We start from the raw sequence: 14680 nt of genomic DNA, 5'->3' as shown, positions 1-14680 counted from the left end.
CCTTAGGGAGGTTGCACTTAAGAGTCTTCTAGTTCTTTCTTCGAGCAAAATGGAACAAGTTCTCAGACACCTTCGTGTTTCATATTCTGCAGGGAATAAAAAAATATCTCCTGTGGTGGAGATCAGAAAAAACTTCTAATAGGAAAGCCCCTCTCACCTCTGAACCCAGACTTCAGTTTCTAGGCAGACACATCTGACAAAGGTTGGGGAGCTCTGACAGGTAACAGGAAGATCTCCAGATTCTGGACAGCACAGCAGGCCTGACATATCAACCTAAAAGAATTTAAAGCCATAACCCTGGGACTTCAAGCATTCACATTGTAAGTACAAAACAAGACGACAGCCCACAAGTACATTTCCAAGCAAGGAGGAACCCACTCCTTCTCTCTTTGCAAGGCGGCAAGAGGTCTTCTGTTGGCCAAAGAGAACCATATGAAGTTAGTGACAAGATTTGTTCAAGGGAAGTTGAACGTATTGGCAGACCAACTCAGTTGTTCCAATCAAGTCATTCCTACGGAGTGGACTCTGCATCCAGCAGTCTACCTGGACCTCTGGAAGTTGTGGGGAAGGCCGATGATGGACCTGTTTGTTACTGCAAAGAATCATTGGTTTCCTCTCAATTGCTCCCTGGTTCCAGATGCAGCGGCATGGGCTATGGACACCATGCTCCTGGACTGGTCAGACAAGGAGCTGTACACATTTCCTCCCTTTGGAATGATCAGAGATGTTCTCAAGAAGTTCGGATCCACAGAAATGTCTCAATGATCCTCATTGCATCATTCGGCCCCTGAGAGATGGTTCACGGACCTCATCAGCCTGTGAGCAGATTTTCCCAAGTTACTCCCACAAAGACAAAAACTGTTCAGACAACCACACATAATGAATTATCATCAAGGTTTGTCTACGCTGGCTCTGACAGGGTTCAAATTGTCATCAGACTTCAGAGCTTTTCAAAGTCTGCTGCAGAAGCAATCTCTTAAGTGTAGGTGTCAATCATCCTCTGACATCTACCAAAATAAATTGTCCATCTTCAGGTCTTGATGCGGAAGTAATCAAGTCTCATCTTGAGCAACTGTAATGGAGATAGCTGATTTTCTTCTATACCTAAGGAAATTGAGAGCACTGTCTTCCAATATTTAAAGGGTATAGGGCCATGATAGGCTCTGTATTCCAACATAGAGGTCTGGACTTGCCTTCTAACGAAGACTTAACAGTTAAGACTTGATTAAGTCTTTTGAAATAGCCAAATGTAAGGAAACTAGCAAGTTTCCTGTAATCTGGATATACTCCTAAAATGGTTGTTTGGTCCTCCTTTCGAACCAATAGCTTCTTGTTCTATTAGGAATCTAATCAGAAAGAACCTTTTCCTAAAAGCTCTGGGCTCAGCCAGAAGGCTAAGCGAGCTTCAAGCCTTAGGTAAAAAGGTTGGGTTCTCTAGAGGGGATGCCCTTGTTTCTTACATTGTGGGATTTCTCACCAAAAACGAGAATCCTTCTAAACCTTTGCCTAGGTCTTTCACAATTAAGAACCTGTCTGATATAGTAGGTCCGGATGAAGAGGAGAGGTCCCTTTGCCCTGTGAGGGTGCTGAAGTTTTATCTTCACAGGAACAAAGATCTTAGAGGGGTTTCCAATGTCTTATGGGGTTCAGTTAAGCACCCCTCTAGACCTCTTTCCAAGAATGCTCTCATTCGTGAAACCCAATTACAAGTACAAGAAGAGGTGTTACCTGTGCTTAAGGTGAAGGCACAAGATTATGGCAGTGGCTACGTACGTCTCTTGCCATCTGGTATAACATTTTTTAATCTTCCATTATCCAATCTACGTATTGGAAATGTAAGTCGGTTTTTGCAAACCATTATTTACGTGATATTGAGATTATTTTTAATGACTACTGTAGCTTCGGTGTGTGTTTGCAGTGGCTGGTATGGTTTTGGGAAGGAAATATAGGAAGTCTATTCCTAATTTTACTCTTTGCCTTGAATCTGGTGTTGGGTCCTGGGGAGTCTGGGGATATGTACTTGGTACTGGTCACCCTCCAGAATCATTGATAGGGTATCGGTTGATTTAGTAACGTAGACAACAAAATATCTATAGTACGGGTTTACGATTCTTTATCTGTAACTCTAAACACTGAAATATTTTCTGGAAAAAAGTAACCATATGCAAAGGTTAAACAGTACAATTCTGAGTGTAATATAATGATGATTGATTGAAATGAAGGTTACTTTGCTTGCTGCTACATCCAGTTGTATTTTACAGGTATTATCATCATATTATTACTGTATTACAGAATATAAACATTGTCAATGTATACCATTTCTCCAAATCTCAGCTGTGCATTGCTCCAAATCTCAGCTGACTGAAAACTACCAAGACTACTGGTGTCTTAGTACTACCAACAGCTTCACTGCCATTAGTTGCTAGAAGAAACATAATTCAGATATACTTTTTCTTGTAAATTAACAGAGTTGGGAAGTATAAGTGTGATTTTTCCAGTTCCGGACATCACTTTCGCCTACTCCAAAATGTTTTACAACCTGCCCTTTATTTGTTTTATACAGCCTTGGCTATAACCTACAGCATTTTTTTATGAAGAATGAATAAGAATGTATATAATTTTTACTTATAGAAGCCACCATTGAGAATTGACAAGCTACTTGTCTACTTGATAGTTATGGTAAATGATGTCGCAAACAGCTGTTTCTTGATTCAGTTGTTCATGTTCTAATAACTGGAATTTTTTATTGGAGGATGGAGCATCATAAGTATAGCAGTGATGAAATGCATAGAGAGAAAGAGAGACTATTGCCCCGGTTAGGTTGTTACAACAACATATCAATTTGTAAAAGACGAATAAAATTTGTACTATATTGATTTGCAAAAGTCAAATAATAGATGTATGTACTGAGAATACTACAGTAACTTTTAATTCCATTTAAAAGTTAGCTTAATACTTGGGGAGCATGATTAGAGTCATAGTATTTAGTCTTCTAACTCTAGAAATAAGCATTTATTAGCATGTTTAGAGATTGTGCCAAACTTGCACAAAAATTTGACTTGTGTGGGGGTTTGGAACCTAACCTCGCATAAGATTGAGGTATTACTGTATTATAACTATATCTACATAGTATCTATGTATGTCCATCTATCTCATATAAACATATAGTGCGTCCTCGACTTACTGTCGGGGTTCCCTTCCAGCGCCATGCCTTAAGTTGATTTCTGCTGTAAGTCGGTTTTTTCCGTAACAGGCACTATAGCACCATAACTTGAGTATTGGCGCCATTATTTTTATGCCTATTCTCGCAAGCGCCATAACTTGATGCAACATAAAGTTTCAGCATTATAAATCACTGTTAATGGTGCTGAAAAATTGCAGTAAGATTGAATCACCATAAGTCGGTGGTGACGCAAGTCAAGGATGCACTATAGTATATATATTTGTATATATTCAAGGATGCACTGTGTATATATTTACTCTGATATGAAGTAAATTTTTTATCCATTGTAATGATGTCATTTAATTTCCTTCAGCCTCAAGAAGATAATCACACACTACTATTGGAAGACCATTGCTAAGGATGTTCACAACTACATAAAATTAGAATGTTCAACTTGTATTAAGCAAGTTCTTCAGCAGAAGAAGCAGACAGCCCTAGCACCAGATGTTGAAGATGTGAGTGGTCTCAAATCTTCCAAAAAAATTGTTGACAAAGCTATTGAACAGATTGGAGTGGATGTCATTGGAACTATTCTGGAACCGGGAGTTTCCCCTTCTCAGGAACCTGCCTTTAAATGTGAAACAGGAGCACAAGCTAACATGCAGCCTTTGATTCTTCGTGACCATATCATGGCACATTGTGGCTTAGATGTTATTGGACCCCTCAGTGAAACTCACAAAGGAAGAAGATTCCTAGTTATAGTAACAGACTGTGTCACAAAATGGGTGGAAGCAAAGGCACTGAGTGAACTTACGACAGATGCAGTGGGTGAGTTTATATCAGAAGTTGTGTGTCGACATGGGGCCATAGAAGAAATCTTATCTAAACAAAACAGTGATTTTTGTAACAGGCTTGCAGAAAAGGTGTGCTCTACCATTGGTATTACAGTGCAAATGTCCAACATTCCATCCCAGTCAAATGGTTATTTAGAACATTACTGGTATAACAATCTGTTGTGCAGTGCTCTAATAAAATACAGTAATCAAAACCAATATTATTGGGATGTTTACTTAAATCAAGTCATTTTAGCATACAGAACTTTCCACCAAAAGAACACTGCTTGGTCCCCTTTTCAACTCATGTATGAAAGGTCTGTTCGTCTCCCAACACCAGGACTCTCCCAGCCTTCTGCAGATGCATTTCCTGATGAACAAGAAGCTCTTTTGGCTCATATGAACAATTACATAAAAGCTTTATCATGCCAGCCTCCTGGATCAACTATCAATATTAACAATGAGAGAATAAATTCCTCTTTTTTACCATCCGCAGCATGTATCATAAGTTCGCAGCATCAGCCAGCACAAGTACTTGGTTCTTATGCTCAAACTGGTCCCAATGGTAATCAAATAAATTCTAACCTTTCAGTCGTAACTTCTCTTGGCCCTAATCTCCAGACTTCCGTACACAACAGTGCATCTCTGCAACCTGTATCTAACAATTCAAATCTAACAGCCCAAACTACAAATGGCAATAATATGACTACGCATAATATAACGGCCAATAGCCTGAACACTCAAGCAATTCCAGTGAATACCCTAGGAACTCACACCATTTCAACCAATGCCTTACCAGCATACACAATATCGGCTAATAATGTCAATCAAAATGTTACCACTAACAACAACCAGATTGCTACTTCTCAAGCTGCAGCTACTCATGTCATTACACCACAAGTATCAGCTACACAGTCTACTGCCGTCCAAGCCCAAACACATCTTGCTACACAAGCAACAGCTGATGCTCACTCAGGGCATATGGTTATGATACATACTGATGGAAAAGCATATCCTGAATCATTTTATGTCATTTGTCCCCAATAGATTATTGCTTCATCTCAGGGATTTGCATTACAGTAAATGTATAAATGCATAAAAGGAATACACTGTGAGTATTTATAGTCATACAAAACATAATTTTATCTTTGAGGAATACAATGGTAAGTATTTCTTAAACATATCAGACTTGTAAATTACACATCTACCTCTGCAAACTAATGTCAGGAATCATTTTAATTTTAAAGGTGGCTGTAAGGATTTTCAAAAACATTTATGATGTAACAAAGGAAAATGGATTTTTATACTTTTAGATACTGAAATGATTTGTAGAATTTGTTGACTGAATGACAACAGGTGGTAAAATTTGCCTACTCTAGCCTTTTTAGTTTTAAAATATAAAGAACTCCCCTACATACCTTACATCTGGATACCATGGCTGGATGTAGGCTGAATTATTTACTTAAGTATAACTCAGGAAAAAAATATTGCAAAACTTTAAAATGTAACAAAACTTGGCTAATATCAAATTTTATCATAAATTCTCCCTCACTGTCAGAACCAGCTACTGTAGTATATTGCTTAAGAAAAAGTTAGCAAAGATAATTCTGATAAACAAACAATTGTGAATGAAGTTGTGAAGCACATTTATTATTTTTAATTGTAAACTGTTTGTGTTGTTCTGTAGCATCACTGAATATTGATTTATTACCCATTTCTTAATATCAATGCGGTTTACTTTTAGTGTTAAGATTTATCTATTAGAAATTTTCAATTTAGAATATTTTTTCCTTTTAAAAGAATACTTGGGTTGTGTTATGAAACACAAGGCTGGAGATTTTACAAAAATCTGATGTGAAAAACTGAAGTGAAATATGAAGTAAACACCTCAAGATCCAGAATGTAGTCTTATTTTGACAATAAACCTTCACATCATGCAATTACTATTATTATTATTGTACTTAGGAAGCAGACCCTCTCTCAAGCATACTTTATTAAAAGTAATGGCTACTTTAGCAGCGTTACACTTGTAGAGATTCTTCTCTATTTTCCGAATAGCGGCTCTTTCTGTGCTACTTAGACAGGCTAGTAGAGTGCCTATGGAGGTCATGATCAAATACAGTCAAAATTGGTGTATATATTTGAATTTTACAGATAAACTATGATACTATAGTCATCAGAGTCATTAACGAATCTCTCTCTCTCTCTCTCTCTCTCTCTCTTTTGAAGCAAGCGAGCTTTCGTCAGGAGCTGCCAGACATCCTCGGGCTGGAAGCTGAGGGTGGACTGATCTTGGTGTGATGTCCGTCTCATTATATTTGGGTTCGACAGCAGGGGGTCTGCCCCATGCTGATCTCCTATTGGCTGGTGGCGGTAGGTCTTCGTTTTCATTGGTGGCCTGAGCCAGGTCTCCAGCCACTTTCTCTGAGCTGATGGTTGCAATGCTGTAGGTCCTGCAGCCGTCTAGACCTCCTCAGCGGCGCAGTTACGTTGCACTCAGGAGGTCTAGACGGCTGCAGGACCTACAGCATCGCAACCATCAACTCAGAGAAAGTGGCTTGAGACCTGGCTCAGGCCACCAATGAAAACGAAGACCTACCGCCACCAGCCAATAGGAGATCAGCATGAGGCAGACCCCCTGCTGTCGAACCCAAATATAATGAGGACCGACACCACACCAAGATCAGTCCACCCTCAGCTTCCCAGCCCGAGGATGTCTGGCAGCTCCAGATGAAAGCTAGCTTGCTCCAAGAAAGAGAGAGAGAGAGAATCATTAATGACTCTGATGACTATGATATCATAGTTTATCTGTAAAATTCAAATATATACACCAATTTTGACTGTATTTGATCATGACCTCTACAGGCACTCTACTAGCCTGTCTAAGTAGCACAGAAAAAGCCGCTATTCGGAAAATAGAGAAGAATCTCTACAAGTGTAACGCTGCTGAAGTAGCCATTACTTTTGATAAACTATGTTATTATTATTATTATTATTATTATTATTATTGTACTTAGGAAGCAGACCCTCTCTCAAGCATACTTTATTAAAAGTAATGGCTACTTCAGCAGCATTACACTTGTAGAGATTCTTCTCTATTCGGAAATAGAGAAGAATCTCTACAAGTGTAATGCTGCTGAAGTAGCCATTACTTTTAATGAAGTATTATTATTATTATTATTATTATTATTATTGTTATTATTATTGTACTTAGGAAGCAGACCCTCTCTCAAGCATACTTTATTAAAAGTAATGGCTACTTCAGCAGCGTTACACTTGTAGAGATTCTCTATTTTCCGAATAGCGGCTTGTTTTTCTCTGTGCTACTTAGACAGGCTAGTAGAGTGCCTATGGAGGTCATGATCAAATACAGTCAAAATTGGTGTATATATTTGAATTTTACAGATAAACTATGATACTATAGTCAGATCCTTACGAACTCTCTCTCTCAATCTCTCTCTCTCTCTCTCTCTCTCTCTCTCTCTCTCTCTCTCTCTCTCTCTCTCTCTGCCAGACATCCTCGGGCTGGGAAGCTGAGGGTGGACTGATCATGGTGGTGATGTCCGTCCTCATTATTAATTTGGGTTTCTTCCGACAGCAGGGGGGTTCTGCCCATGCTGATCTCCTATTGGCTGGTGGCGGTAGGTCTTCATTTTCATTGGTGGCCTGAGCCAGGTCTCCAGCCACTTTCTCTGAGCTGATGGTTGCAATGCTGTAGGTCCTGCAGCCGTCTAGACCTCCTCAGCGGCGCAGTTACGTTGCACTCAGGAGGTCTAGACTGGCTGCAGGACCTACAGCATCGCAACCATCAACTCAGAGAAAGTGGCTTGAGACCTGGCTCAGGCCACCAATGAAAACGAAGACCTACCACCACAGCCAAAAGGAGATCAGCATGGGGCAGACCCCCTGCTGTCGAAATCAAATATAATGAGGACGGACACCACACCAAGATCAGTCCACCCTCAGGTTCCCAGCCCGGAGGATGTATGACAGCTCCAGACGAAAGCTCGCTTGCTTCAAGAAAGAGAGAGAGAATCATAATGACTCTGATGACTATTGGTATCATAGTTTATCTGTAAAATTCAAATATACACCAATTTTGACACTGTATTTGATCATGACCTCTATAGCTCTACTACTAGCCTGTCTAAGTAGCACAGAAAAAGCCGCTATTCGAAATAGAGAAGAATCTCTACAAGTGTAACGCTGCTGAAGGTAGCCAGGACTTTTGATAAACTATGTTGTTTATTATTATTATTATTATTTATTATTATGTTGTACTTAGGAAGCAGACCCTCTCCCTTCCAAGCATTACTTTATTTAAAAGTAATGGCTACTTCAGCAGCATTACACTTGTAGAGATTATTCGCTATTCGGAAAAATAGAGAAGAATCTTCTAAACAAGGTAAATGCTGCTGAACGTTAGCCATTACTTTTAATGAAGTATTAGTATATTATTAGGATTATTATTATTTTATTATTATTATTTGTTATTATTATTATTAGTTATTGTACTTAGGAAAGCAGACCCTCTCTCAAGCATACTTTATTAAAAGTAATGGCTACTTCAGCAGCGTTACACTTGTTTAGAGATTCTTCTCTATTTTGCGAATAGCGGCTTTTTCAGTGCTACTTAAACAGGCTAGTAGAGCGCCTATAGAGGTCATGGTAAAATACAGGGTCAAAATAGGTGTATATATTTGAATTTACAGATAAACTATGATACCATAGTCATACAAAGTCATTAACGATTTTCTCTCTCTCTCTCTCTCTCTCTCTCTCTCTCTCTCTCTCTCTCTCTCTCTCTCTCTCTCTCTCTCTCTCTCTCTCTCTTTCTTAAAGCGAGCTTTCGTCTGGAGCTGCCAGACATCCTCGGGCTGGGAAGCTGAGGGTGGACTGATCTTGGTGCGTTGTCCGTCCTCCTTATCTGTAGTTGACAGCAGGGGGTCTGCCCCATGCTTGTCTCCTATTGGCTGGTGGCGGTGAGTCTTGTTTTCATTGGCTGCCTGAGCCAGGTCTCAAGCCACTTTCTTCGGGCCGATGGTTGCGTTGCAGCATATCCTGCACCCGCCTGGACCTCCTAAGCGGCGCTGTAACATTGATGGGCGTTGCGCTACTCTGTGGGACGTCACGGCTACTTTGATTTCCATCGGCTGCAGGAGTACCTCGTTCGGGGGCGTTGTCATCCATAGAGTTGTCATGATCGGTGGTGTCATTGTTGGTGGCAGGTCTTCTCATACTCGTAGGGAGGAGAAATTCTTCCTGCGTCGTATTCAGAGTAGGTTTTATTGCTGGATGAGTAGCGCCTCCAGCAGGCGCAATCCGACGGGCATCAGGGGCCTTCCCGATGATCTTCGTGTTCTTTATGATGACATCTCGGGAGATGGCCTCGTGATGTTTGGTGCGGGCGTGATTCTTTATAGCCCCCTCTTGGGCGTGGCACGAGAGTCTCTTCGATAGTCGCATGGTAGTCATACCTACGTAGGCGCCGCTGCATTCGCGGACTGGGCATGTATACTGGTACACTACATGCGTCTGCTTCAGGGGTTCTCGTACCTGTGGAGAGGGGTTATTTTTCATAATAGATTGCGCGTCCTCCGATTCTGGTAATATATGATTAGGTCGATATTCTTGGTGTCGTCAGTCGGGGATACATTATCAGAAATAATTTTTCTTAATGGCGTCCTCTTCTTCACGGTAATGGAACTCATGAAGGCTTTGTAGTACAGCTTGATATTATCCTGGGGGCTGGGGGCCGCGGGCTCTCACTACGTACCATTTCTCCAGGGCTGTGCGGACTTCCTTGCTGATTAATTTATTTGAGTACCCGTTATTCATCAGTACTTGGGAGGCGCGGTCGAGTTCCTGGTGAGTGTCCTGCAGGTTGAGCAGTGGGAGAGGGCCCTCTGACGAAGGCCCTGACGGTGGTGCTTTTGAATCTGGCGGGGCACTCGCGTCTCCGTTGAGGCAAAGTCCTAAATTGGTTTTTCTTGGTGTAGACTGAAGTACGGAGACCGTCTTCCGCTTTGCTTACAAGGACGTCGAGGAAGGGGAAGCCGATCGTCGGAGCTGCGTTCGACTGTGTAATTCAGCACTACTACACTCTGAAATGCTTGACGGAGGGCTTCTACCTCATCCTCGGCGTCGACTTGCACAAAAGATGTCGTCAATATAACGTCCATATCTGCGGGGTTGCTGCATCCTGGCGAAGACCCGTTCCTCCACGGTGCCCATATAAAAGTTAGCGAAGAGAACCCCCAGTGGGGAGCCCATCGCCACGCCGTCCTTTTGGAGGAACATCTGGCCACGGTGGGTGGAGAAAGGGGCCTTCTTCGTGCTATCTCCAGCAGCGTACGGAGCGAGGCTTCCGGTATGTTGAGGGGCGCCGTCGACTGATTCCTGTAGACACGATCAAGGATTATATCTATGGTTTCGTCGACAGGCACGTTCGTAATAGGGACTCTACATCCAGCGAGGCGATAATCCCGGTACCAGGGGCGTCCTTGATGGCTTCTAAGAACTCTGCCGAAGACTGCAGGCTGTACCGACTCGGGACGTAAGTGGTCAAAATTTGGTTGAGGCGTTTAGCCAAGGCGCACCTAGGGGCTGGCGTCTGGCTGATGATCGGCTGGAGGGGGTTTCCTTGTTGTGGGTTTTTACATTGCCATATAAATACCCAGGCTGTAGTCTCCTTGTATGGGCGGGGGGAGGTGCACAGCATTGTTGCAGCATTCACTGCGCTGATGACTCCGTTAGCCTCCTCTTGATGTCGTCTGTCGGGTTCCTCGTCAGGCGCTCGAACTGCTCTCGTCAGACAAAATAGCATCCAGCTTCTCGTGATATTCGGCAGTATCAATCAAGACGAAGGCTGCTGTCTTGTCCGTGCGTCGCACAGTGATGTTCACTTTCTCCTTCAGTTCCTTCGCTGCTTGTTTTCTTCATCTCCTTGGTGAGGATCCCGCTGGAGTGCGAGCCCCTCTCTGTAAGAGCTTCAGCAAGTAGGAGGGGTTGAAGGGCGTCGGTAGTTCTCACGGTGCTCCGGGCTTCGAGTTGCTGGATGGAGTCTAGGAGCAACTCGATTTCGAGTCTCTTGTCATGAGGCCTGGGTCCTCGAAAAGACTACCGAACTGTGTGCCCTCACTCCATCCAGCAACTCGAAGCCCGGAGCACCGTGAGAACTACCGACACCCTTCAACCCCTCCTACTTTCTGAAGCTCTTACAGAGAAGGGCTCGTACTCCAGCGGGATCCTCACCAAGGAGATGAGAAAAGCAGCAAAGGAACTGAAGGAGAAAAGGAACATCACGGTGCGACGCGCGGACAAGACAGCAGCCTTCGTCTTGATTGATACTGCCGAATATCACGAGAAGCTGGATGCTATTTTGTCTGACGAGAGCAAGTTCGAGCGCTGACGAGGAACCCGACAGAACGACATCAAGAGGGGGATAACGGAGTCATCAGCGCAGTGAATGCTGCAACAATGCTGTGCACCTCCCGCCCATACAAGGAGACTACAGCCTGGGGTTATTTATATGGCAATGTAAAAACCCACAAACAAGGAAACCCCCTCCGGCCGATCATCAGCCAGACGCCCGCCCTACGTACGCCTTGGCTAAACGCCTCAACCAAATTTTGACCCCTTACGTCCGACGTCGTACAGCCTGCAGTCTTCGGCAGAGTTCTTAGAAGCCATCAAGGACGCCCCTGGTACCGGGATTATCGCCTCGCTGGATGTAGAGTCCCTATTTATGAACGTGCCTGTCGACGAAACCATAGATATAATCCTTGATCGTGTCCTACAGGAATCAGTCGACGGCGCCCCTCAACATACCGGAAGCCTCGCTCCGTACGCTGCTGGAGATATGCACGAAGAAGGCCCCTTTCTCCACCCACCGTGGCCAGATGTTCCGCCAAAAGGACGGCGTGGCGATGGGCTCCCCACTGGGGGTTCTCTTTGCTAACTTTTATATGGGCACCGTGGAGGAACGTGGGTCTTCGCCAGGATGCAGCAACCCCGCAGATATGGACGTATTGACGACATCTTTGTGCAAGTCGACGCCGAGGATGAGGTAGAAGCCCTCCGTCAAGCATTTCAGCAGTGTAGTGTGCTGAATTACACAGTTGAACGCAGCTCCGAAGATCGGCTCCCCTTCCTCGACGTCCTTGTAAGCAAGACGGAAGACGGTCTCCGTACTTCAGTCTAACACAAAGAAAACCAATTTAGGACTTTGCCTCAACGGAACGGAACAGCGAGTGCCCCGCCAGATTCAAAAGCACCACCGTCAGGGCCTTCGTCAGGAGGGCCCTCTCCCACTGCTCGACCTGGCAGGAAACTCACCAGGAACTTGATTGCGTCTCCCAAGTACTTGTGAATAACGGGTACTCAAATAAATTAATCAGCAAGGAAGTCCGCACAGCCCTGGAGAAATGGTACGGTAGTGAGAGCGCGCCCGCCCCGCCCCCAGGATAATATCAAGCTGTACTACAAAGCCTTCATGAGTTCCCATTACCGTGAAGAAGAGGACGCCATTAAGAAATTATTTCTGATAATGTATCCCGACTGACGACACCAAGAATATCGACCTAATCATAATATTACCAGAATCGGAGGACGCGCGATCTTATTATGAAAAAAAAAAATAAACCCTCTCCACAGGTACGAGAACCCCTGAAGCAGGCACATGTAGTGCACCAGTATACATGCCCAGTCTGCGAATGCAGCGGCGCCTACGTAGGTATGACTACCATGCGACTATCGAAGAGACTCGTGCCACGCCCAAGAGGGGGCTATAAAGAATCACGTCCGCACCAAACATCACGAGGCCATCTCCCGAGATGTCATCATAAAGAACACGAAGATCATCGGGAAGGCCCCTGATGCCCGTCGGTTGCGCCTGCTGGAGGCGCTACTCATCCAGCAAATAAACCTACTCTGAATACGACGCAGGAAGAATTTCTCCTCTACGGAGTATGAGAAGACCTGCCACCAACAATGACACCACCGATCATGACAACTCTATGGATGAAAACGCCCCCGAACGAGGTACTCCTGCAGCCGATGGAAATCAAAGTAGCCGTGACGTCCCACAGCGTAGCGCAACGCCCATCAATGTTACAGCGCCGCTTAGGAGGTCCAGGCGGGGTGCAGGATATGCTGCAACGCAACCATCGGCCCGAAGAAAGTGGCTTGAGACCTGGCTCAGGCAGCCAATGAAAACAAGACTCACCGCCACCAGCCAATAGGAGACAAGCATGGGGCAGACCCCCTGCTGTCAACCACAGATATAAGGAGGACGGACACCGCACCAAGATCAGTCCACCCTCAGCTTCCCAGCCCGAGGATGTCTGGCAGCTCCAGACGAAAGCTCGCTTTAAGAAAGAGAGAGAGAGAGAGAGAAAATCGTTAATGACTTTGATGACTATGGTATTATAGTTTATCTGTAAAATTCAAGTATATACACTATTTTGACCCTGTATTTTACCATGACCTCTATAGGCGCTCTACTAGCCTGTTTAAGTAGCACTGAAAAAGCCGCTATTTGCAAAATAGAGAAGAATCTCTACAAGTGTAACGCTGCTGAAGTAGCCATTACTTTTAATAAAGTATTATTATTATTATTATTATTATTATTATTATTATTATTATTATTATTATTATTATTATTATTATTATTATTATTATTTCCATTGAAAATAATGGCTGATTCAGCTGCATTAATTTTATACAGTACGTTCTCTAGTCTCCTTGTTGATTTTTCAGTATTACTTAGACTGGCAAGCAAAGTGCCAATGGAGGACATGTCATATACGGTGGATTCAAGGAACAATGATTATTCTGCATAGAAATACATCAATCTTGTTTCTCACTCTTGATATTTCTTGCTCTTTCTTCATATTTTCTCGCAACATTTCGACTCAGGCTCTGCAGGTCATCTTCCAGGTGAAAGTTGGAGCTGGACTGATTATCGTTAGGCTGTGTGCTTAGGACTGTCTGCTATTGGCTGCTTACTCGCTGCCTCAAGATAGTTGCTGGAGTTGATGGTTTCTCTGGCGTAGCCTTGATGATCATCTCAGCTCTTGGTTGACATCATGGGGAGCTGCATTTTCATTGGCGCTTCTCTCTACAACATCATTGTTGATGCTTTTGTCGGTATTATTGCATGTATTATTTGTTAATACCATTGGTCCTTCAGTCAGGTTCCACCTTAAGCTCATGGGAAGGAGGAAGGTTTCTTGTGTCGTGTTCAGGGAGGGCTTTTTTCCAAAATGAATAGTGCTTCCAGCAAGCGCAGATGTCTCGGGTCAGGGTTACTTCTGAGAATCGTAGTATTGTTGACAATACTATCCCGGGAAGGAGTCTGGTTCTGGCTGGTGACGGAGTAGCACTTAATGGCACCCTCCTCAGCATGACATGAGATTCTCTCTGCAAGTCGCATCAGATTTCCAGCTTCCAGTGCCCTACCAGGAATGGAACCCCACCGTAAAACAGGGTCTGCCGGTATTAAGGATAACTGGGGAACTTTCTACATCCCAAAATCCATTTAGTTTGATTAAAAAATACTATAAGGGAAATACTGCCCTTTAGTAAACACCAGGATTGTAACTCGAGCACAGTAACAAACTACTGTACTATCATGGCCATGTTTCTTCAACGAGAAGTTAGGCTCAACTGATTTACTCTTTTG

The 14680-nt window shown here is 43.5% G+C and overlaps 2 protein-coding genes across 2 annotated transcripts in view; one reads left to right on the top strand and one right to left on the bottom strand.

The window, feature by feature from the left end:
• LOC135221891 (uncharacterized) overlaps positions 1-5914 on the top strand; it is a 31437-nt gene extending 25523 nt beyond the window's left edge. Inside the window, exon 3 of the mRNA XM_064259868.1 lies at positions 3537-5914. Coding sequence (XP_064115938.1) covers positions 3537-5043 — 1507 coding nt within the window. The 3' untranslated portion in view covers positions 5044-5914. The remainder of the gene's footprint in view (positions 1-3536) is intronic.
• Positions 1-14680, bottom strand: part of LOC135221892 (methylmalonyl-CoA mutase, mitochondrial-like) — a 169835-nt gene that overhangs the window by 54167 nt on the left and 100988 nt on the right. The gene's annotated exons all lie outside the window — the stretch shown is intronic.

Source organism: Macrobrachium nipponense, chromosome 3 (assembly GCF_015104395.2).
Source record: "Macrobrachium nipponense isolate FS-2020 chromosome 3, ASM1510439v2, whole genome shotgun sequence".
NCBI lineage: Eukaryota > Metazoa > Arthropoda > Malacostraca > Decapoda > Palaemonidae > Macrobrachium > Macrobrachium nipponense.
Note: the sequence above shows the minus strand (reverse complement) of the source record. Positions and strands in the feature narration are given on the sequence as shown.